Here is a 21,949-nt window from a genome sequence, read left to right as displayed (position 1 = left end):
GCTGTTCAACATAGCTTTCGGCGGGACGTTGCAGCCGTGCCTAGTTTGCATGAATCGCAGCGGTAATGGCAGTAGCCACGGCCCGTTAAAGCATTCTGCTCATCGCTGGAAATGATCTGGGCAGCTGTCTCGATACGGACGCACCCTGAATCTGGTCTAGACTAAGATGGAAAGGAGCGCTTGTCGCGTAAACAAAGCTAGCGCGACACGCCCCTGCAGAAAGTGGGGGCTTCTGGCGGTGAGACAACGAGCGAACGACTTCAGAGATTCTCAATTAACTCCCTGGCTCCGACCTTGAACCCATTGCTCCAGTCTGTTTGATACAGCGTCGACCATCCACCATGCGAGGAGAGGTACGTCTGCCCGCGTTGCAAGCCCCGGGCACGTCTGCCTGTTCAACGACAACACCCCTCCTACGCGCCTGAGACGAGACGAGAGCTCCGCTTGCTCGCCGCACAACATGCGTGAGCTAGCCGAGGACCGAGGAGTCGCGTTCATCGCCAATGGCCCTGACATTGTCGCGGATTGAGGCTGCGTACGGCATTCAGCACAAGGTGCTAACATCCAACTCTGCAGATCTGCCACCTCCACATCGGCCAGGCCGGTACCCAGCTCGGTAACAGCGCCTGGGAGCTGTACGTCTTGCAACCCGACACGTTCACCATCACGAAGCTCGACAGCTAACCCTGCCTCCTCAGGTACCTTCTCGAGCACGGTCTCAAGGCTGATGGTCGCCCGGATCCCGATGCGAAGCACCTCAACGAGGGCGGCTCGTTCGAGACCTTCTTCACGGAGACTGGCAACGGCAAATACGTCCCTCGCTCCATCTTCGTCGACCTGGACCCTTCTGTACGTTGCACAGTACATGCTGCGTAGCTGCAAGCTAATGGCCGTAGCCCATCGATGAGATCCGCACGGGTCCCTACCGCCAGCTGTTCCACCCTGAGCTGTTGGTCAGCGGCAAGGAGGATGCTGCCAACAACTGTGTGTTTCCTGGAGTTTGTTCGTCAACACACAGCGCTGACATGTATCAGATGCTCGTGGCCACTACACAATTGGCAAGGAGATGGTTGACGGTGTTATTGACAAGATCCGCCGCGTCGCCGGTACGTATCTGGGTACCACGTTGCATCACAATTTGTACTGATGATCGTCAGACAACTGCTCCTCGCTTCAGGGTTTCCTCATCTTCCACTCGTTCGGTGGAGGTACAGGTTCCGGGTTCGGTGCTCTACTCCTCGAGCGCCTTTCCACCGACTACGGCAAGAAGTGCAAGCTCGAGTTTGCCGTTTACCCTGCTCCACGAGTCTCCACCTCCGTCGTTGAGCCCTACAACGCCGTCCTCTCAACTCACAGCACCATCGAGAACGCCGATTGCACATTCCTTGTTGACAACGAAGCGGTTTACGACATCTGCCGTCGCAGCCTGGATATTCCTAGGCCCAACTACGAGCACCTCAACCGTCTGATCGCCCAGGTCGTCAGCTCTATCACCTCTTCCCTGCGCTTTGATGGTGCGCTCAACGTTGATCTGAACGAATTCCAGACGAACCTTGTGCCTTACCCGCGTATCCATTACCCTCTCATCAGCTACGCACCCGTCATCTCAGCCAAGAAGAGTTCTCACGAGAGCTTCAAGGTCAGCGACCTTACCTTCCAGTGTAAGTTCTCCAATGAATCGCCTTCCCGCAATGCTGACTGATCATTTCAGGCTTTGAGCCCAACAACCAGATGGTCGTTTGCGACCCACGCAACGGAAAGTACATGGCTGTTGCCCTTCTGTACCGTGGTGACATCGTTCCTCGCGACTGCACTGCTGCCGCCGGTGCGCTCAAGGCCAAGTCTTCCTTCAACTTGGTCGAGTGGTGCCCCACCGGTTTCAAGCTCGGAATCAACTACACCAAGCCCATCAGCGTTCCCGGAAGCGAGCTCGCCGCTGTCGACCGAAGCGTTTCTATGCTCAGCAACACCACCGCCATTGCGGAGGCCTGGTCGCGTCTCGACCACAAGTTCGATCTCATGTACTCCAAGCGTGCTTTCGTCCATTGGTACGTTGGTGAGGGTATGGAGGAAGGAGAATTCTCCGAAGCTCGCGAGGATTTGGCAGCACTCGAGAAAGACTATGTAATCGCCCCCATCCACCGCAAAACCTTAAGCACAGCTAACAAAAGCAGGAGGAGGTTGCCAGCGATTCTCTGGAGGACGAGGTCGAGGAGGGCGAATACTAAGCGTTATACCACTGCCATGAAATGTAGCTTGGGCATTTTGTTAGGTTCGATATGTCAAGTTGTCGCCGTGGTATTGCTCAGAGATAGAAAGCCAACTAGACAATATGTCAACATGCTCCTGGATGTGATGTCTCAGTTGCAAGTTGACTGTCATGCGACAAATTGGACCTACAGTATAGCAGGGGTAAGTAATCAACGTAGATCCTTGAATATTCTTCTTCTAGCAGCACCTCTCTGCAAGTGATAGTGAAGCACACTAGACTAAACAATAAAGTGCTAACATTGAAGCTGAAATATGTTGTATACATCTATAGGTTATGTTTTGTTGACAGTTAGCTGCTGCGAAGTCTTGTGACACATTAACTACTTACCCCTGTCATACTGTAAGAGCTCACCTCAATAGCATCTGGTGAGTTTTCACGGTGCGTTCGCCCGGGTTCTTGCGAAAGCTGTTCGTGAGAATTGCAGTAAACAGCCTCTGTTGCGAAATATGCACAGGACCGTACACACGCCTATTTGATGGAGCTCAACCACTAATGGTAATGGTTGCGAGCGGGGCGAGGTCACGGTAATGATCCGAACCAAGCGTCACGTCATGCCCAATCGAGCGATCTGCGCCCGAGTTATGATGGAGCTGCTCCCCGCACGCAATTGCATTGTATTGCTTCAAGCCCAGCTTCAAGCGACAGAACACACCCGACAACTCCTCACTATGTTCACCCTGCCTAGAATAGCTCTACCAGCATTCCTCACTGGAGGAGGCGGGAATCACCAAGCAATCGACATTCCCTCTGTCGAAGTCCACGACATTGAGACCGCCGCCGAGAAGCGCTCGCGAACCTTGAAGCACTTAATAAAGGCGAACCATGCGAATTACTCGATCATATATCACGATCTGCGTTTCCATAATCACACGCCGCACGTATGCTGCTCCAATGCCCATCAAGGCTGAAGGTAGCTGCTAAGCTCGCAGAACAGATCCTGGGATCCGCGTACATCCTTGGAGGCACGGCAGAGCACCTGAATCTCATTTATGAGAAGGAAGCTGAGGGTCTAGAGCCATGGCATGATGCACCGGCGGAGATCACCAGCGATGACTGGAGAGATTTCCTCGGCAAGCGAGAGTGGGTTTTACCATAGAGGCAGCCGGCTTACGCTGACCTTCCTCAGGTACCAACGCGCGTTCGTGGACTTTTTCGAGGATCAGCTTGTGTTCAGACAATACAATATTGAGCTGGTGCTGGAAGAGTTTCTATTGAGTGGGAAGAGACCGCTCATCAATGGCATGATCTCCGGACTCGCACATCCTCTTATCCACCTTGGCTACGCGTACGAACTCGGATCGACGACCGTTGCAATTGAGGCGCTAGCTCTCGGTGCATGTTTCTACAGCCCTCTCCACAACTACCTCGACGACCCATCGTACACAAAGCCGAGTCCCCATCGCAGCGGGAACCTCCATGAGATCTTAGAGAAAGTACGCGTGGATAACCGCTTTGACGGGTTATATCCGCATCGCAGCGGAGATATCTCGAAGGTATTGGAAAAGCAAGAAGAAGCGTTCCTAGAATATTGGAATGCATGGGAGTTGTCAGATCCACAGGCGGCGTTTCGACAGTCGCAGGAACTCGCGGTCTCGATATTGATGGGCACAGAGGCGTCTGACAACACGAAGTTCGATTTCTTCTTCGTGCATATCCTTACCTCGTCACACGCAGTCCGCGTATTGCTCCCATTGATCCCAGCAAAGTTCCACGTGAGCCTAGTACGACAGTGGTGGCTTTTCACGTTAGCTGTATACATTGCGCAAACAAGACCTGGGATCGATCCCACCCTCGTCGAGAAGTACGAGCTCGAAGGACGAGACTGGAAGTTTGTTGTACACAAGGCGCTCGACTCGTCTGAATCAACAGACGCACACTACGTCAAAGGTATTACCACACGCAAGATTTCCCCAGATGCCCCACTAACCCCACATAGCTTTACGTTGTATGAAAGCAATCAAAGAGACCTGGGGTGACGACTCGCAGTACTTCGAGAAGGCGGCAGTCAAGTTCGCAGACGAGTTTGAGCACTGGGGGGGTTTCAGTACTGAGGAGGATGCTGCGAATCTAGCGTACCCTGAGAGGCAGTAAGCTGCAATGCAGGACAAGCAAAATATCGTCGCAGGAACAGAAGCTGCGACTAGACACGTCGCCGATGATCACAGGGGCCTTAGCAAGTCATTTCCTGTTCTCGTTTCGTAAAAGAGCCAATGAGCGAAGATCTACTGAAGGGAATTACTATGACGAAGTTGCGACACCAGTGGTCATGGGGCCTCTCATCTTGCAGACGGAAAGGGGTGGGTTATGAGCACAGTCAGTTTTGGTGTACATTGCATAACCAGGAATACCTCAGCTACCCCCAGGCTATCTTATTTCTCTTGTAAATATTATGTAGTCTTCTGGTATATCTACCGAATTACAAGCCTCTCTCCTAACTACACGCTCCCTCGGGGCCAGAGTTAGGTATTGAGGACTTGTTAGCCCGCTTTTCAGCAACAAGAAAGTGATTTCCATGTGTGGCGTCCTAATGAAGATCTACTGGTCTAGACATGTACATCAACAAGATTTACTACCGGTAAATGCATGCTTTTGTGATAAGCATGCGAAATGCCATGTTGCGACAAGGGGAAATACCTGAAAATCGACAAACAGGCCTTTGGCATTTGGAACCCACCTTTCTTTTGTCATGCAAGAGTCGGCAAATCGAGGGATCGAAGCTCGTCTTGTTGTGCGTAATCGTGATTCGTTCGAGGCCTCCAGATTATGCACGGCTGACCGCTCTGCACGACGATGTCCACAACGAGGCAGTCAGAGGTTTCATCAAGCGCGATTGGTGAGCTCAGCTTGGCCCAACCTGCTCGAAGTGGGGTCCTGTCAGCTGGGCTTGGGAAAGCTTCAGTGTGCTTCAGCATGTGGGTAGGTAATCGTTGCCACAAGCAGTCGGATGTGACAATGCAGTAGCCAATGCGTCAGCATGGTCAAAGGCCATTGAGAAGTCCTAAGGCCTTGAGGGCTGAAGACCTGTTAAAGGACTCGCGACAAAAGGCTCACGCTGACCGACCTCTTCCCCAATCTCATCGGTTGCCCCCGTATCACAGTCGAAGGATCTTACCGGATATCAAACAAACGTCATACCGACGCATCCGCGGTCTGTTCATAGATTTCTCGGGCGCGGCCTGACAAGCTTTCCAACGCTAGAGACGCATTCGGAACGCACGCGCCACACCTTCCGGGGTGCACAAACTGCGTCATACCGAGTGCAGCAAGAAAGAAGCCAGCACCGCATTCGCGATCAGAAGGAACCCGGCGGTACTACGGTTCCGGCTTCTCCGATTGATACATCAGGCCCTTATTATCTTTTCGTACTCCCCACAAAGATCGCGTTTTCCAAACCGACCTCTTCCCTACGTCCTTGCCCCTCCATTCCGTCGGCTTGCCCCGCCTTGCGAATTGGTAGTCTCTCCACACGCGATCCGGGCACAGCTTCGACACAACGAACACAACAATGCCAACCGCACTAAAGAAAGCGCTTGAGAAGCTCAAGCCAGGCCACAGTGACCATGGCTCCGGGGAGGAGAACAGCCTCAAGTCGCCGACCGGAACAAAGTCACCAGTAGGCGTATCTGCTAACGGTAGAGCCCAGTCTCCCGCAGCTACGCCGCGCTCTTCTGGCATCTTCCACAGGCCCAGTGGTGAGATGAAGCGCGACCAGATCGTTTCTCCTACGGATAGTCGGTCAAGCCTCGATCGTGTCGGCGGGCCCCCCCGCAAGTCCATGACTGGCGTCTTCCACCGCGCAACACACAGCCCTAGTCGATCTGGCTCCAAGGACCGTCACCATGAGCGAAGCGCCTCACTTGGCAGCCCCATGCGTGTCGTCAAGGAAAAGCTTCACCTTAATGATACCTCCAGTGACGATGGCACTCCCATCAATCGCGAGGGGGAGCCCATGTCTCGCAACCAGCTGCGTAAACACGAGAAGCACGCGCAGCAGGAGGAGCGCCACAAGCAGAACTTAGAAAAGGACGCGGAGATTGAGAAGAGAAGGAAGGAGATGGAGGAGCAAGCCAACGCTGAGTTAACTCCCGAACAGAAAGCGAAATACGGCCTTGTTCCCCCAAACAGCTATGCTGGTGAGTGGAAGCACGAACAGCGCCACAAGATCCAAGACTTCACGGCGGCCGATGTTGGCAAGGAGGTTATCTTCCGCGCTCGTATCCACCACCTGCGCAAGATGAGCTCCAAGTTCGTCTTCTTTGTGTTCCGTCAGCAGCTCGCCACTATTCAGGGTGTGCTCATGGAGCACGCAGACATCTCCAAGTACATGTTGTACTGGGCAGAACACCTCGAGGTTGAGAGCGTCGTTCTTGTCAAGGGTATCTTACAGGCACCCAACTCAAAGCAGGGTGAGGTTACTGGAACTTCTCTCCACGACGTCGAAATCTCCGTGCACGCACTGCACGTGGAAGCTGCAGTCTCCGAGAACCTTCCCTTCAATGTATACGAGGCCGAAGTTACACAAGCCGATGTCGACGCCGAGATTGCTGCGGCCGAGCACAAAGAAGGACACAACCGCGTCAGGATTGCAGACAGGACGCGCTTGAACAACCGTGTTATCGATCTACGATCAACAGCATCCCAAGGTATCTTCCGGATTCAATCTGGTATCTGCAATCTCTTCCGTACGGCTTTGGACGAACAAGGCTTCATCGAAATTCACACACCCAAACTGCAGGGTGGTGCTACCGAGTCTGGTGCTAGTGTCTTCAAGGTTGAGTACTTCACTCGCGGTGCTTTCCTTGCCCAAAGTCCACAACTGGCGAAGCAGATGGCCATCTCCGCGGATTTCGGCAGGGTGTACGAGATCGGCCCCGTGTTCCGTGCCGAGAACAGTAACACATACCGCCACTTGACAGAGTACACCGGTCTCGATCTCGAGATGCAAATCGACGAGCACTACCATGAAGTCCTCCGTGTCCTTGATCGCACGTTCAAGGCAATCTTCAAGGGTATCTACGAGCGGTACCGTCCAGAGATCGAGGCTGTCAAGAAGCACTTCCCTCATGAGGACTTGGTCTGGCTGGACCAGACCCCCATCATTCCTTTCGCTGAGGCTGTGCGTATGCTCAACGAGTCAGGGTGGAGAGATGACAACGGTAACCCGCTGGACGAGAACGAAGACCTAGGTACCCGGGATGAAGTTCAACTCGGCCGTGTCATCAAGCAGAAGCTCGGTACCGACTATTATGTCTTGGACAAGTTCCCGGCCAACGCGCGACCTTTTTACGCCATGGTAGACCCTAATAACCCTGAACTCACGAACTCTTTCGACATCTTCTGCCGTGGTCAGGAAATCCTCAGTGGTGGACAACGTATCCACGACTCCAGAGTGCTGCTTGACAAGATGTCCAAGCTGAAGATGGACCCTAGCACCATGGAGGAGTACATCCAGGGCTTTCAATGGGGAGCACCTCCTCATGGCGGCGGTGGTATTGGTCTGGAGCGTATCCTTATGCTTCTGCTTAACCTCGGAAACATCCGTCACGCATCAATGTTTCCTCGCGACCCCAAGAGCTTGCCTGAGAAGCCTGTTATCAAGCAGCTGCGCCACCCGGAGGCTAGCACTATGCATCCACCTTGGGAGGGACAAGACCGCGTGCTGGCCAAGATCGATCTGCAACGCATTGAACAGCTCATTGCCAACTACGGCGATGCAACCAACACATCGTGGCTGGAGCCTCGCACAGAGATTTGGCGTGACCAGAACACTGGTGCAGCAGTCGGCTTTGTGCCTCAGGACGGCTTTGCCATCACTGTTGGTGACCCTCTTTGTCACGAGTCTCAGTATCTGAAGACAATGACTGGATACCTCAAGTACATCAAGAAGGAGCGCAACCTCAAGCCACTTTGGCTTCTCGTTGGTGCTCCTGTAGAGGAGGTGCTTGCCACAAAGTTCAACTGGCGGACATTCTCAGTCACCGGCGAGCAACGTGTGGACCCAGCCCATAACCCTGCAGAAAAGGACGCTGATGTCCAGCGTAAGATTCGTCACGCTGAGAAGGAAGGCGTCAAGATCAGCGACTACGCGATTGGCACGCCGCCACCACCAGAGGTCAAGAAGCAGGTTGATGCTCGTGTTGAGGACTGGTTGAAGGGCCGCAAGGGTCGCCAAGTGCACTTGACCAACATCCACCCATGGCAGGACGAGGAGCACCGCCAGTATCACATCGCACAGACGCCGGATGGCACCATTGCTGCTTTCGTTGCGATGGCACAGCTGTCTCCTGACCACGGCTGGCAGGTCAAGTACTCGCTTGACTTCCCCAATGCGCCTTCTGGATCGATTGAGTACATTGTTACCCATGCACTCAAAGCGGTCGCTGCTTCTGGTGCCGAGTCTGTGACCTTCGGCGGAGGAGCTAGCTCCAAATTCACACCTGGCCACAACGTCAAGGGCACGCGCGTCAAGGTGCTCAGCCGCGCATACCACGCGATTGCAACCGAGCTCAAGCTTACCAACAAGACTGAGTTCCGTGAGAAGCTGGGCGCGGTCGATGACCCGAGCTACATTTGCTACCCACCACACGGGCTGGGCCCAATGGCTATCAAAGCCATCTTGAACTTCTTTGAAGATGATGATATGTAGATGGAGATATGACTTTAGGGCATGATACCACGGCACGTAAAGGCCACATTCGAGTTGACAGTTGCGAGTTGGCTCACTTTTCTTTTGTTAGTGTAGTGAGCTTAACGATGCTTCGTTTGATTAGTTAGAGACGAGCTTATTCCCTAATACAGTACCCTGTACACCCTTATCATCAATGTTTCACGCTGTTGTTCAACGGGCTGCTGACGTGCGACGGCATACGTCCCTATTGCGTTATTGGCAATTTCATCTTTCTGACCCTCTTCACCTATAGTATATTTGTCTGCCATCCTACTCGAAAAGTTGGTGTTTGGCCCGACGTGAAGTCCTCTGAGTGTGCCAACCAAGTGGTAGCATTTGCTTAGATGTGTACAAATGATCATCACAAATCACATGTGATGAGCACAAGCTATCCAATCGCACTGCTCCCGAGACGCTTACGATGCACAACATTCAATGGCCGCTGCATTGACGTTTTGAGGCTCACGGAACAGAGAGTCGGCAATCTTACACTCCACATAGTTGCGTCAACCCCACAACCCCTGGTTACCACTCTGGCCAGTGCAGCGCACAAGACTCGGTCAATCGCGCGTCCTAATCGGGAGCAGCACGAGACGACGGCAGCCGAAGGATGGATCCCAATGGCGGGGGAAACTCGGACTGCGGGGTATCCACGCCCAGCCTTCAGCGTCCCGGAGCCTGGAATCGGCTTCGCAACGTCGATTGGAGAAGGGTCTGATTGGACGATACTCGTCCGCCCCACGACGAGGACGGCCGGCCGATGCTTGAACGGTCTCGTGCGGGTCCTGGGTGTCGTCGGAAGCATGCTCGTTACCAGCATGTTTTCTGCATGTTGGACCAGGTCGGGGCTTGGAGCTTTAGACCTGGAGGAGCTGACAGTGGGTGGAATCAGGATATAAGGAAGGCGCGTCGCCAGGTCGAAGTGAGCATCAACATATCGAGCTGAAGCGGTTACGTCAAAGGTGTGCTCTTCCGTTTGCGCGACGACTCCTCTTATACAAGTGCGGTCCTCGATCTTGTCTCTTCCCTCCTCACAACCTTCACAATGTTTCTTACGATCTTCCTTACGCCATATACCCTCATCCTTCTCCCAGTCCTCTACTACATTCTGCCTTATATTCGCAATTGGCAGATCAAGGACGTCCCTGCACCTTTTCCGGCAGCCTTCACAAACCTATGGCTCCTCCTCCAAGCCCGTCAAGGAAAGCGGTATCTAGCTGTCGACGATGCGCACAAGAGACTCGGAAAGATGGTTAGGATTCAACCGCACCATGTTAGCATCGCAGACGCCGATGCGATCCCCATCATCTACGGCCACGGCAACGGCATGCTGAAGAGGTAAGAAGAAAGCCATGACTAAACGTGCCGCAATTGACATCGTCTAGCGAATACTACGACGCCTTCGTTTCGATCCGCCGCGGCCTCTTCAACACCCGCGACCGTGCCGAGCACACTCGCAAGCGCAAGACTGTTTCGCACACTTTCTCGGCCAAGTCAGTCCTCCAATTCGAACAATACATCCACCACAATCTCGAGGAGCTGCAGAATCAATGGGACAAGCGCGCGGCCTCCAAGCAGGGCGGCTGGTACCAGATGGACGCCCTGAACTGGTTCAACTACCTGGCTTTCGACGTCATTGGCGATCTGGCGTTCGGTGCCCCATTTGGCATGCTCGTAAAAGGGAAGGATGTCGCTGAGGTTAGGAAGACGCCTGATGCTGAGCCTACATTTGCGCCTGCTATTGAGGTCCTGAACCGCAGGGGCGAAGTCTCTGGGTATGTTGGAATCTCCCTCCAAGCGCTTTCGGACCACAACTAATCTTCCGCTCAGAACCGTTGGCATCCTCCCGCAAATCAAGCCCTACGCAAAGTACTTCCCGGATCCCTTCTTCAGCCAGGGCATGAAAGCCATCGAGAACCTCGCCGGCATCGCCGTCGCCCGTGTAAACGAGCGCCTCGCCCGACCAGACACCGACCGCGTCGACCTGCTCGCGCGCCTCATGGAAGGCCGCGACGAGAGCGGCAACAAGCTGGGCCGCGAGGAGCTCACCGCCGAGGCACTCACCCAGCTCATTGCCGGCTCCGACACGACCTCGAACACGTCCTGCGCCCTGCTATTCCACTGCCTGCAGCACCCGGACGTCATCCGCAAACTGCAGCAGGAGCTCGACAACGCGCTGCCCAGCGACGACGTGCCGACGTACGCCGCGATCAAGGATCTGACGTACGTCGACAACGTCATCAAGGAGACGATGCGCATCCACAGCACGTCCTCGCTCGGCCTGCCCCGCGTGATTCCCCCGGGTCCCGGTCTGACGATCAACGGCCGCCACTTCCCCCAGGGCACCGTGCTCTCTGTTCCCGCGTACACGATTCACCACTCGAAGGAGATCTGGGGCCCGGATGCGGATACGTTCCGACCAGAGCGTTGGGAGAAAGTTACCGAGAAGCAGAAAGCTGCCTTCATTCCCTTCAGCTACGGACCCAGGGCGTGTGTTGGTAGGAACGTTGCGGAGATGGAGCTGGCTCTCATCGTGTGCACTGTGTTCAAGAGATACGAGTTTGAGCTAAGGCAGGGTGAGATGGAGACAAGAGAAGGCTTCTTGAGGAAACCATTGGGTCTCGAAGTTGGTATGCGCAGGAGGCAAAAGTAAAACTCGCGACTCGAGATACGATTATGACCACAAGACATATCATTTTTGGAAATTCTTCTTGTATATGTTTCTGTAGCTAAAATGTTCCGACGAATACATACTTGTATCAAACTACCGCACGTGGTGCTAATCAGCGCTTCTGTATTCCCCCTGCTTCACCAATCTGCACGGCTTGTATCATGTTGCTTGCTCACCTTCTCTTGAGCATCCTCAACTGGCGAACCATCGATGGCGTCTTCAGTCGCGTACACTCTTCATCGCCCTTACGAATATGGATCCTGAAAGAATCCTCGGTGTATGTCACACCACGCTCCATGAGTCCAGGCGCATTATCTGGCTGACCCAGCTCCCTCCATGCCACATCGACAGGCTTGTTTGTCTCAATCAAATCGAGCGTCTCGACTTCGAAAGCATCTGGGTAGCTCTTTGTTGGGTCTTCTGAGCTGGAGTGGTACATGCTGCTAATGCAAGTCGCAATTGCAGAAATTGAGCGCTGCTGCTGGCGGTGCGCGTTGACCCATCGCTTCGTTATAGCTTCGCGAATTTGCCCCATTCGCTCAAGGTCTCCGCTAGCACCATTGCAGACGTTGGCGTTGATTATGCGGGCGATATGTAGAGCTCGTTCTATGCCCTGGAAAGAACTTGACATCCAACCGTGCTTGGTATTTGTGGCTAAAAGCAAGTCAGTGGGTGGATCTGTGCCTCTCAGAACATCGGACACTTACCCAGTTCATGCTTGTGTATAAGCGCTTGAAGCTCCTCGATCTTTTTATACTCACGGGTGATGAGAATTTCCGACTTCCCTCCTCGTCGCACATGGTTGGGTGTACTCAGCTTATCCCTCATGAATCTCAACCAGATCTTACGAAGCCGGCGATATGCCTCGTCCTTATGAATGTTGCCAATCGTATCCGCCAGCAACTGAATCCGACTATGCCAGGCTGCCGGTCTAGGACAATGCAGGAGTGCAGGAGTTTCAATCGGGCCCAGCGCCACAAACGGCTCCACGACGAAGAATATCGCAGCAACAGCCTCATCCGATTGCCAGTTATACGAAAGCCCAGGAGCTGGTCGAACTTCCACCTGCTTGAGGCTTGAATGGTTGGTGGCGGACTGGTCCTCTGTTGCAGGCGAGAGCATGTCGACGAATTTTTGCACAGTGTCCCGCACCTGGTAGAGTTCGTAGTCTTCGGCGCTGAGACCAAACGAACCAATGCCCTTGATTTTGAAGTGGCTGATTGCGAATCTTACATCAACACAGAGCTTGCGAATCCGCTGTGCACCTGCTTGACACAGAGCTTTGTTGATGTCGGAGTACTTGTCATCACCGTTCGTGTTCCAGGTCCTTCCAAGAAACTTGATGTAAGAACGATCGATATGAGCCTCGAACTCAAGCTCGTTGTAGACAATGGAGGAAGCTGCCAGGTGGAACGTTCGATTGACACTCAAGACGGCTCCGGTGTGGCGGCAAAGACCATTCTTGTCGACGGTCTTTGGAAATAGATACCGAAAGATCATGAGAAGTAGTTCGGTGGGAAGTTCCATAATGCCGCACGGGAGCGTACTGGTCCCTTTCTCGTGTTTGACGCAAAGGTGGTATGGAGGCGAATGTGGTGCGAGTCGGCCACACATCCGCCCACACTCCTCCATAGCTTGGCATTTGCCCGCTTTCTTCATTGACCAGTATCTGTTGTGGGTTCCACATACTGGATAGAAGCCTGTGGTGAAGACCTTGGCCTTGCGGCTGCACTTCTGGCGAGTCTGTGTCAGAGCATTGCAGTGTGTTGCTAATGAATCGACGTGGAGAGTGCAGTGCTGCTCGTGAGGGCCATCCGACTCAAATTCTTCATCTGTGTCTGATTCATTAGTGTCTGTGAAGGCATTTGTGGCACCATGATCGCCTCCGAAACAGCCGTCAGATTGATCGTCAGTGTAATAGGAGTCTTCGCGGAAGGCATAGTTGAACGAGCGAGGAGGACTCGAAAGGGGAGTCGAATCCTCACCGGCTTCATCAGACGGCCCTGCCATGATGAAAGGTGTCAATGGTGGAAGAGAGGTGTGGGCCTGGAAGAGGCCGCTATGTGGGTGAGCGAAGTGAGACGCGTCGCGAAAAGCGCGCTATCACGCGTAGTGACAGTAGGCAGGGAAGGGGCGACGTGCAACACGTTCAGAGCAAGTACAGCGCGAACAAAGGTGCTATATGTCAGCCTAGGGTCTTTGCCAGTGGTGGGAACTGCGCTGCATTGATGGGTATTTGGCAGCCGCTACCTTGTGGTTCTTCTGCGCACTCGAGCCGTGCTGGCTGCTTCTCGGTTACTCAAGAGTACCTCTTCCATGCGAGTCCTCCCTACTTCGAGTCTTTTACTAGCAACCTTTTGTACAATGCATTCATTGCGCCATAACACCATTCATTCCCTGGCCTGTACAAACTTTGTCTGCCCACGCCAGAATGCCCGACACTCAAATCCATGCTTCTCTTGTATTCCATCGCTCAGTTGATGAAGTTGACACAGAAGAAGTGCAACAGCAAGCTCCCAAACACAAAGTCAGCAAACGCCCGCTCGTGCGAAATGCTCTCGAAGTCGGCCTTGTTCTCGGGGTTGGTCTGCATGCGGAGGGAAGCTGTGAGGACGAATTGGCCGACGCAGGCGCTGAAGCCAGACAGGAACGCATTGAAGGGCTGTTCTTACGTTAGCACCTAGTTCTGCGATTGCGCCGTTGCATGCAAGGTCTAGGAGTATGCGGCTGAACGTACAAAGTTGCCAACGACTACGACGTAGAGGAATTGCAGGGCGCCAACGACGACCAGGAACAGCATGAAGCTGTCGAGCAGCTTCGTGCGTTGTGTGGTCTTCTCAACGTAGCGGCTCCATACTCCCTGCACGATGTCTTGCGCGTTGTTTCCAGTCTTTGGTTTCGCGGGCGCGTAGGGCGTGCCGGGGACGGTCTGGGGGGCTACTGTGCGTTGCTTGGGCGGCATTGTGAAGTCTAGTCGAGCTGAGGCGTGCAGCGGGCGACAATGGATTGAGTTGCGAGGATTGGTGTTGAGCTTGCTGGAGCTACGTACGCACGTTGAGGCCACATTCGTAAGCCCCGGGCGGCAGGGTTGCAGGTCGGCATCATCGGCAGTCCGAAGCTCCCCGCAACACCATAGCTAAGTACCGTCATCTGTCAGCTTGCGGAGTTCCGCAGCTTCCTCCCTTGGACACGATACTAAACTGTAACTCAAGCTTCAGTTTCGCCCATAGTTTCGATATCGCTGACCACAGTCGCTGAACGTCCATCACAACCATGGTAAGGACCTCTGAGAGCTTCCTCCGGCTCTCAACCCAATCACACCGGTCGAATTGCGATGCATACTAACAACACACAGTCTCTCTCAAATATCGCTCTCATTCTCGGTGCTCTCACTGCTGGTGGAGGTATCACAGGATACATCCGTACCGGATCAATTCCCTCCGTCGCAGCAGGCGTCACCGTCGGACTGCTCTACATCCTCGGAGGACTGCGCATCCAGAACCGCAACCCCTACGGTGTTGAGCTCGCTCTTCTTGCTTCGATAGTACTTGCTGGCAGCTCGATTCCCCGCGCGATTAAGTCCGGCAAGCCGCTGCCCATTGGACTGAGTCTTTTGGCTACGTTTGGACTGTACACTTTTGGCACTGCGTTCCAGAGGGGAAGCGCGAGGGTCTAGGGCATCGAACACGCTCATGATTGGAACAGGCAAGGGGGAAACATGTGTACTGTAGGACTATATTGGAATCAAGTTGAGTTTTCTCAATGCACGCTATCTAATGCCGATTGCTACAACTGAACCAAACTACGTTCACTATAAACACTTCCCGCTCAGTGACCGTTGGCCTTGCCCAGCTTGAACTCCTCCCTCACAGCTTCGCCCAATCTCCTAATGCCCTCATCGATCTTCTCCGCCGGCGCCGCTGCATATGTCGCCCTGAAGAACAGTGTATCATGGCTCTCTTCAGTATCCGCATAGAACCAACTTCCGCGCATGACCAACGCTCCGTGATCAATGACCTTAAGGAAAATCTCCTCCTCGATCGTCTCAATGGTCTTCGCCGGATAATCTGGGTGCTTCCTGAAGTCAACCTGCATCCAATGGAACATACCGGCCATGGGCGGATTCCAGCTCATGACCTCGCGGGGGAGGTGTTTGGCGCAGGACGCAAGGATAGCGTCGCGGCGCTTGGTGTACTCCATGCGGATGTAGATCAGCCAGTCGAGGTAGCCGGGGTGGCCCCAGTGCTCATCCAGCAGCTTGAAGAGCACAAGCTGCGATATGCCCGACGGATTCTGCGTCGACAGGTCCGCGTGCTTCTGGTACTTTTCGATGACTTCGGCAGACGCGGTGACCCACCCGATGCGGGACCCGGGCGCGATCACTTTGGAAAACGAGTCGAGACGCATGACGCGACCGTCGGTATCCATGGAGAGGAGACTGGGTACGAGGGTTTCCAGGAACTCGGCATGGGATTTGGGCGGTGGGGCGACTGGGGCGTTAGGACCGGTGTACGGTTGCATTTGGAGGAAATAGTATGGCTCATCTTCAATGATGTAGACGTCATGCTTCTGGCACACCTTGTACAGTGCTCGTCGACGCTCAGTGCTCTGCGTGGCACCTGTGGGGTTCTGGCCTGTAGGAACGGTGTAGAGGAGATGGGGTTTGCGGCAGCCTCGAGTGCTGACATCCCAGCTTGAAAGAATATCGTCCATAGCCTCGGGAAGTAGACCTTCGGCATCGACCGGAATACCGCAAACGCGAACACCCATTGGACGTGCTGTTTCTACAGCCGCTGAAAACGTGTACTCCTCAGAAAGCATCACGTCACCAGGTCGTGTAAGTAGTCTCAGAGCCATTTCGAGCCCAGATGTGCTTCCGATGCTCATCGTGCATCGCCAGTCCTCGTAAGGCGGGTCGTGTACCATCTCAGTGTGCTCGGTCACCCAACGCAACATCTGTGCAGCTCCAGCACCTTGGCCATAGTTGAAGGCGGTTGCAATGTCGAAAGTGGATTTGTTTTCCGCAAGGTCATGCTTGCCTGATTTGATGATGACGCCTGAGGTCTTTGTCTCGGCCTCAGAAAACTTTCCCACTGTAGGGACCTTGATCGACAGCTCTTCGAAGGGGAAGTATTCACTTGACGGTAGCCCACCTCCAAGAGATATAATACCTGGTGTGCTTAAATACTTCGCAGCTTCCTTGAGCGAATTACCCTTCCTCATCCGCGCTTCATGGCTGAAATAGTCTGGGCGACAGAAGTCAGCTTTCCATATCTTATCAAGCAGTCAGTGGAACATACGCTGCCAGGATTTTGCTTTGGGCTTGTGGTCGTGTGATCGCAGTCTGAAGTTTGCTGTATTTGCTGGAGCTGCGGTGCCCCATTGAGCTCTGTCCGTCTTCTTTCGTCGTCCGTACAGATCGTTGTTCTGCACAGGAGCAGTGAGAGGATTTGGTAGAGTGACACCGGTTGTGTCTGAGACCGCTGAGACCTCTATGGCTGATGGTGGCGCCATTGTGCTCGTGGCTTTCAGCACAAGTGTGTGTACGTCAAGTGGGTGTCAATTGGCCTGATATGCGGTGTGCTTCACGTATACTTGAAACGTTGGGGTGATGGAACTCTAATTTCGTTGAGAAGTATGTAGTACGAGAGACAATTGTTGGGGTAGACCGAAACTCTTTATCATTCCTGCCGTATCGGCGGCATAGTCATGGGATATCGGGGTCCCATCTCCACGCCCTGCACGCGTTTGAGACCCATTGTTTGTCGTTACCCGATTAGTACCGGCTAGGTACGGATCGGGCGAACAACGTCAAGCGAGCCAGTTACACGAGAAGCACTAGTAGCGCGCCCTGTGTGTTACACGCCCTGTGGAGTACTCCGAGCAGTGTTCCGATGAGGGCTGTAGAGAGGCGCTTGCGATAAGCATGATTGTAGGAGTTTTTGGGAACTTGCAGTTCTTGAGGAGGGTAGCTGTCGGCCATGCCCTTGTGGCGGTGAGGGGGCAAAGAAGGGTTCAACATACGTAAGACGCTTCTATGGTTGACGTAAACGCCGTAGACGGACAAAGCCGTGGTCAACCGCATTGGCGAGCAGACAACTGCATCACCTTCCGAGCTGCCGATTGACCTGAATGTTGCAATAGCAGCTAACGATGTGTCAATTAGTGCATCACCTGCCTCGATCTTATAGATATATGAAAGCTGTTCAAAATGTCTTGTCTGTGGAGACGCGCCCTCTTATGTTGCAGAACAGGTAGTAGCTTCATTATAGAATATATTTAGCTACCCTTGGACATGTATACATGATATAGTGAGTACGTGATAGTCTAACAGCTATATGAGCATATAAAGCTGTTGCTATGGTGGGCTCTACAAGTCTGCAAGAAACGAGGGCAGTGAAACACATACCTAAGCAAGGACACCATAACCAGAAACCACGCCTCTTACCATCGTTAACGGTGGACCCTGCCACTCTCTTGTACAAGTTCAGCATTACCATTATTATTTTTCCATTATTTGCTCATCTAAAATTTTCCATTACTCCGCTCGAATCTTGGTATAAAACACAACGTAGATGCCAAAAAACCTAAAGAAACTAGCACTCAGACCGAAGCGCTCTATGCAACCATACCATGCAGATTCGCCATGTCGTAATCGTAGCGCAGTGCTTCGGGCAAGCTGCTTCCATGCATGCGTAGCTTTTGTGGGGAATTGCGAAAAGAAGCTCACATCACTGTGCAGTTTTCGTCTTTTCCGTCTTTCCCTTCTTTTCCGTCTTTCCCTTCTTTTCCGTTCTTCTTGAGCTTGCCTTTCTCATTACCGGTTGGCGTGTGCACTTGGCCTGATGCTGCGGCTTGAATGATGGCAAGGCGTTGCTTGGCTCTCTCGTCGCCGTGACCAGCGGCCTTGACGTACCAAACATTCGCTTCGAGTGGATCACGTCTGCAACCGATGCCCATCTCTGTGAAATAACCGCAGGCATACTCAGCTTTGGGAAGACCTGGATTGGTTAGCATTAGACCGCGAAAAGATTAACGATAGCATACCATGCTCTGCAGCTTTCTTGGCCCACTCATATGCCTCATTCTCGTCCTTCTCCAATACAGGCTCAGCACCGACCATGTACCATGCACAAAGGTTCATCATTGCATCAGGTATATCGGCTTGGGCGGCGCAATTATAGTAATGGACCGAGAGAGCAGCATCCTTGGGACAGCATAGGTATCCGTGCTCATAAGCCTCTCCTAGTTTTAAAGCCGCGGACGGATGCCCTAGCTCTGCAGCCTGGGTGAAGAGCTGAACCGCGTATACCTCGTCTTTGAAGATGTCGTCTCCGTAACCTGTTTCATGCAAGAGGCCAAGTTCATACGGGGCGTTGTTATACTGGTAGTCGGCGGATTCGGATGCACGCTTCAGCCACTTTACACCCTCCCTGTACTTGCCCTGAAGACCCATGTCGCCTCTGAGGCATGCAGAACCAAGCCGTGTAGCGGCTCCAGGGTGATTCTTGGACGCAGCAGCACGGAAAAATTGCACAGCTTTGGCGTAGTCTTTGCGGCATCCCCAGCCAAATTCGTAGCAAAGGGCGGCGCGGTAACCGGACTCGGCGTGGCCATGCTTACTGGCAGCAACGAACAGAGGGAACGCTCGATCGTAATCGGGCTTGTCCTTGTTGAACAGACCGGAAGCATAACCGTCCGCGAGATAGTATTGCGCAAACGGGTAGCTACGGTCAGCTAAGCGCTGTAAGATCTGCCGTGCTTCCTTCAGAAGCTCAGTAGGCGACAGGCCGCGGTCATCGTGTGTCGGTCCAGCTTCTGTGATCTCACGTGCCACCTGTACCATGAACAGTGCAAACTCATACTGCACCGGGCTATCCTGTGTCTTCTTCAGATTGGCCCTGTACATATCCAGGGTCTTCTTGGTGTCGAGAAGCGAAGCGTTCTGTCCCACAGCACCTCGTAATTGCGAGCTCCCTATGTTTGCAGCCGGGGCAACCTGCTGATTGTAAGGTAGGTTCAGCAAGTCCACATATGATACAGGCCTGATGTCTGGAGACCGGCGATTTCCCGAGGCTTGTCGCTGGTAGCCAACTGGGGAGCTGGTGGGCGACGGAGACCCACCCACTGAAAGATGTGGAGAATGCGTAGGACGACTAGTGTTCATTTCGGGACCGAGGGTATATGCGGAGTTCGGCCGTACGTGTGTGGTGCGGGGCACTTGCAGGGGCGATCCGCTGCCAAAGTCGAATCCGTGGGAGTCAGTGCCTGGAGACTGAACTGGAGAATGGACTGGAGAGTGCATAGGGTCGCGAGCTGGATACGCGGACAGCGGAGGGGTGGGCTGCGAAGAGTGACCGGCTTGGTACTGCTCTCGAGGAGTATAGATGGAATCAGGCTCATCTTGCACGCTTGCCATCTCCAGCTCTCCGGCGTGAGAATACCGGCTGCCGTAGGAACCGTCGCTGATGTGCAGCTGCCGAATGGGTATGTCCCTTGTCACCGCATCCGAGGCTGCCGAGTCTCGATTGTTTGCTAGATCCGGTGTCTCTCTTGACGGTGTTCTGGAGTGACCGACGGAGCTTGGTGTCAGAGACGACCCGGACTGCCTCGAATCGCGGCCTCCGGCCATTGTGTCGGCATGCTCGTCGATGCTGAAGGACGGAATCGGAGGCCTGCGGATGGGACTCGCACCAGTTTGCGCGTTGGCGCCATGGGGCGGAGGCGTTGGAGGTAGGTCCCTTGTGGGCACAGCTGAAGTCGTTTCGGCCATTGTGGTGCGTGGTGCTGTTTCTCTTCTATGCTGGCGGCTCGAATGGTAGAATCGGCGGTGTGCGCGCTACTGGAAGCAGCAAACTCGCGATGGACAGCAAATGGCAACGGAACAGGTTGCCAGGCTGCGGAACTCCTCAGAGCGTCTGCCGTGTCTGCTCCCAGTCAGCGTCCAAGTTGTGGCGTGGAATGTCCAGAGGCCCGGCAGGCTACAAGACATGACATGCATGCGCTGAACCCTGGATCGGCGCCGTCGGAACGTGGAACGTGGAACACTTAGTCACTTACTTGGTGCAGCTACTTAACACGGTACTGGGAACGTCACAGTTTTCCTGACGGAGAGCCAACCGTGGTCTGGAGGCCGCCGGGATGGCAGGATGGGCGCAGTGCTGTACAAGACCGAATTCGCGGCCGTGCTGCTTCCCCACTATCACTTGCAGATGGCAAGCACGATGCACGATGGAGCAAGACGTGATCCTGGCAGCGCCCCACACAAGCCCTTTCGTTCGCGCTAGAAAGCTTGGGCTGCTGAGGACCCTAACGACCCTAACACGAGCTGCTGGCCGCCCAAAGTGGCTTGCAATTGCAGACCGGGCGCTATTGTCTGCAGACTCTTGCGCGCCCGAAGCGCACTGGGCTCAGAGCGTACACAGCAGCCATGACCAAGGATGCTGTCAGCAAAGAAGGTCTCGAGAGGCTCAGCTGCTGGAGGTGTCGCTTGGCGAGCAATTGGGTGCGGTGAGGCAGACGTCCCAAAATGGAAGGAAAATACACACTCGGTAGCGTACATTTTCCCGTGCGCAACAGGTGCGGCAATAATTCGCCGTGCATATACCTAGGGACGGGGTCGTCATTCGCCATGGCCGGTGCCGGGCTGGTGGTTGGCTGGCAGCGATGCTGAGCAATGCCATGCGCAATGCCATGCGTGCTGCCATCGCACCAGGCGCGGATCGCATCCCAGGCTGTGCATCCATGGATCGCAGCAGTCACTGACTGACTGAGGCACAGAAAGCTTGACCCTGTGGACGATTCGTGGGGGGGCCCTAGTGGCCCTGCAGGATTCAAGAGGCTCTAGCATTATTCATGTTCACTAAGACCCTGGATCGTCGCCGGGCGTTTCGGCTGTCAGTCAGAGCTACAGAGGCACGCTGCAGGCACAAAGGGGGGAGGATTTAGTCTGGAGGCGCAGTCCCGTGTCCGTCAGGCTCCCAATAAGAGGTGCATTTGGGGACAGGACGGGGACAGGACGTGGACAGGCACAACTTGCGTCTGCCTGTGCCGTGGTGCTGTGAGTGTGAGCCTCGCGGGTCCCAAGCCTCGGCATGGCTGCTGGCCCCAAGCACGTCTGATCGGGCAAGATCTTCAGTCAAGTGGATTGCCAGCAATGCTGGAGCTCACGGATCCTGGGTCGGCGACAGTGCGTCTAGCTGCATGCTGGTTCGCGTGTGTTGTGGGGGTGGGTCGAGGGTGCGCGACTCTCAAGTGTCTCGAGGCTGGCAATGGCAGAACGAGCACGAAGACGCACCGGCCAGTGCAGCGCCATCGCCGCGACAGCGCCCGCTCGACA

General features: G+C 54.2%; 9 protein-coding genes across 9 annotated transcripts; 5 read left to right on the top strand and 4 right to left on the bottom strand.

Moving 5' to 3' along the window:
- Positions 1-267: 267 nt before the first annotated feature.
- On the top strand, positions 268-2,582 carry C7974DRAFT_391240 (Tubulin/FtsZ, GTPase domain-containing protein). Its single transcript, XM_046141567.1, has 8 exons — positions 268-353; positions 577-635; positions 699-849; positions 897-984; positions 1,035-1,106; positions 1,158-1,661; positions 1,712-2,124; positions 2,175-2,582. Exons 1-8 carry the CDS (start codon positions 342-344, stop codon positions 2,226-2,228), a joined length of 1,353 nt encoding a protein of 450 aa, XP_045999503.1. The 5' UTR covers positions 268-341; the 3' UTR covers positions 2,229-2,582.
- Positions 2,583-2,940: 358 nt separating this feature from the next.
- Positions 2,941-4,363, top strand: C7974DRAFT_432948 (uncharacterized protein; the record flags this gene model as incomplete). The annotated part of the gene is made up of 4 exons (XM_046144882.1): positions 2,941-3,150; positions 3,207-3,352; positions 3,399-4,159; positions 4,209-4,363. 4 exons carry the CDS (start codon positions 2,941-2,943, stop codon positions 4,361-4,363), a joined length of 1,272 nt encoding a protein of 423 aa, XP_045999502.1.
- Positions 4,364-5,297: 934 nt separating this feature from the next.
- C7974DRAFT_391220 (aspartyl-tRNA synthetase) lies at positions 5,298-9,353 on the top strand. Its single transcript, XM_046141566.1, has one exon. It carries the CDS (start codon positions 5,778-5,780, stop codon positions 8,916-8,918), a length of 3,141 nt encoding a protein of 1,046 aa, XP_045999501.1. The 5' UTR covers positions 5,298-5,777; the 3' UTR covers positions 8,919-9,353.
- Positions 9,354-9,872: 519 nt separating this feature from the next.
- Positions 9,873-11,687, top strand: C7974DRAFT_157849 (benzoate para-hydroxylase). The gene is made up of 3 exons (XM_046135899.1): positions 9,873-10,277; positions 10,325-10,714; positions 10,770-11,687. The coding sequence occupies exons 1-3, from the start codon at positions 9,985-9,987 to the stop codon at positions 11,590-11,592; spliced, it is 1,506 nt and encodes a 501-aa protein (XP_045999500.1). The 5' UTR covers positions 9,873-9,984; the 3' UTR covers positions 11,593-11,687.
- A 30-nt stretch (positions 11,688-11,717) lies between these two features.
- On the bottom strand, positions 11,718-13,778 carry C7974DRAFT_333282 (uncharacterized protein). The gene is made up of 2 exons (XM_046139131.1): positions 12,318-13,778; positions 11,718-12,264 (listed from the first exon to the last, which is right to left on the bottom strand). Exons 1-2 carry the CDS (start codon positions 13,618-13,620, stop codon positions 11,783-11,785), a joined length of 1,785 nt encoding a protein of 594 aa, XP_045999499.1. The 5' UTR covers positions 13,621-13,778; the 3' UTR covers positions 11,718-11,782.
- Positions 13,779-13,780: 2 nt separating this feature from the next.
- C7974DRAFT_333280 (DAD/Ost2) lies at positions 13,781-14,656 on the bottom strand. Its single transcript, XM_046139130.1, has 2 exons — positions 14,348-14,656; positions 13,781-14,272 (listed from the first exon to the last, which is right to left on the bottom strand). The coding sequence occupies exons 1-2, from the start codon at positions 14,570-14,572 to the stop codon at positions 14,084-14,086; spliced, it is 414 nt and encodes a 137-aa protein (XP_045999498.1). The 5' UTR covers positions 14,573-14,656; the 3' UTR covers positions 13,781-14,083.
- Positions 14,657-14,738: 82 nt separating this feature from the next.
- Positions 14,739-15,365, top strand: C7974DRAFT_391212 (transmembrane proteins 14C-domain-containing protein). Its single transcript, XM_046141565.1, has 2 exons — positions 14,739-14,886; positions 14,966-15,365. The coding sequence occupies exons 1-2, from the start codon at positions 14,884-14,886 to the stop codon at positions 15,284-15,286; spliced, it is 324 nt and encodes a 107-aa protein (XP_045999497.1). The 5' UTR covers positions 14,739-14,883; the 3' UTR covers positions 15,287-15,365.
- C7974DRAFT_391211 (aromatic amino acid aminotransferase 1) lies at positions 15,366-17,319 on the bottom strand. Its single transcript, XM_046141564.1, has 2 exons — positions 16,911-17,319; positions 15,366-16,856 (listed from the first exon to the last, which is right to left on the bottom strand). Exons 1-2 carry the CDS (start codon positions 17,122-17,124, stop codon positions 15,439-15,441), a joined length of 1,632 nt encoding a protein of 543 aa, XP_045999496.1. The 5' UTR covers positions 17,125-17,319; the 3' UTR covers positions 15,366-15,438.
- A 579-nt stretch (positions 17,320-17,898) lies between these two features.
- On the bottom strand, positions 17,899-20,834 carry C7974DRAFT_391209 (uncharacterized protein). Its single transcript, XM_046141562.1, is given in 4 exon segments — positions 17,899-18,386; positions 18,405-18,611; positions 18,658-20,537; positions 20,671-20,834. The coding sequence occupies 3 exon segments, from the start codon at positions 20,381-20,383 to the stop codon at positions 18,337-18,339; spliced, it is 1,983 nt and encodes a 660-aa protein (XP_045999495.1). The 5' UTR covers positions 20,384-20,537; positions 20,671-20,834; the 3' UTR covers positions 17,899-18,336.
- Between the last annotated feature and the right edge of the window lie 1,115 nt (positions 20,835-21,949).

The sequence above is a fragment of the Boeremia exigua genome (genome assembly GCF_020726555.1).
Source record: "Boeremia exigua strain MPI-SDFR-AT-0100 chromosome Unknown C7974scaffold_4, whole genome shotgun sequence".
NCBI classification, from domain to species: Eukaryota; Fungi; Ascomycota; class Dothideomycetes; order Pleosporales; family Didymellaceae; genus Boeremia; species Boeremia exigua.
This window is presented reverse-complemented; position numbering and strand designations above follow the sequence as displayed.

Coding starts and splice junctions, on each gene's coding strand:
- C7974DRAFT_391240 (XM_046141567.1), top strand. Junction 850..896: donor TCGTCGACCTGGACCCTTCT/GTACGTTGCACA, acceptor TAATGGCCGTAG/CCCATCGATGAGATCCGCAC. Junction 1,107..1,157: donor CAAGATCCGCCGCGTCGCCG/GTACGTATCTGG, acceptor GATGATCGTCAG/ACAACTGCTCCTCGCTTCAG.
- C7974DRAFT_391220 (XM_046141566.1), top strand. CDS start 5,778: ATGCCAACCGCACTAAAGAAAGCGCTTGAGAAGCTCAAGCCAGGCCAC.
- C7974DRAFT_157849 (XM_046135899.1), top strand. CDS start 9,985: ATGTTTCTTACGATCTTCCTTACGCCATATACCCTCATCCTTCTCCCA. Junction 10,278..10,324: donor GGCAACGGCATGCTGAAGAG/GTAAGAAGAAAG, acceptor GACATCGTCTAG/CGAATACTACGACGCCTTCG. Junction 10,715..10,769: donor CGCAGGGGCGAAGTCTCTGG/GTATGTTGGAAT, acceptor TCTTCCGCTCAG/AACCGTTGGCATCCTCCCGC.
- C7974DRAFT_333282 (XM_046139131.1), bottom strand. CDS start 13,620: ATGGCAGGGCCGTCTGATGAAGCCGGTGAGGATTCGACTCCCCTTTCG. Junction 12,265..12,317: donor TATACACAAGCATGAACTGG/GTAAGTGTCCGA, acceptor ACTTGCTTTTAG/CCACAAATACCAAGCACGGT.
- C7974DRAFT_333280 (XM_046139130.1), bottom strand. CDS start 14,572: ATGCCGCCCAAGCAACGCACAGTAGCCCCCCAGACCGTCCCCGGCACG. Junction 14,273..14,347: donor TCGTAGTCGTTGGCAACTTT/GTACGTTCAGCC, acceptor ACGTAAGAACAG/CCCTTCAATGCGTTCCTGTC.
- C7974DRAFT_391211 (XM_046141564.1), bottom strand. CDS start 17,124: ATGGCGCCACCATCAGCCATAGAGGTCTCAGCGGTCTCAGACACAACC. Junction 16,857..16,910: donor CAAAGCAAAATCCTGGCAGC/GTATGTTCCACT, acceptor TCTGTCGCCCAG/ACTATTTCAGCCATGAAGCG.
- C7974DRAFT_391209 (XM_046141562.1), bottom strand. CDS start 20,383: ATGGCCGAAACGACTTCAGCTGTGCCCACAAGGGACCTACCTCCAACG. Junction 18,612..18,657: donor CAAGAAAGCTGCAGAGCATG/GTATGCTATCGT, acceptor TAACCAATCCAG/GTCTTCCCAAAGCTGAGTAT.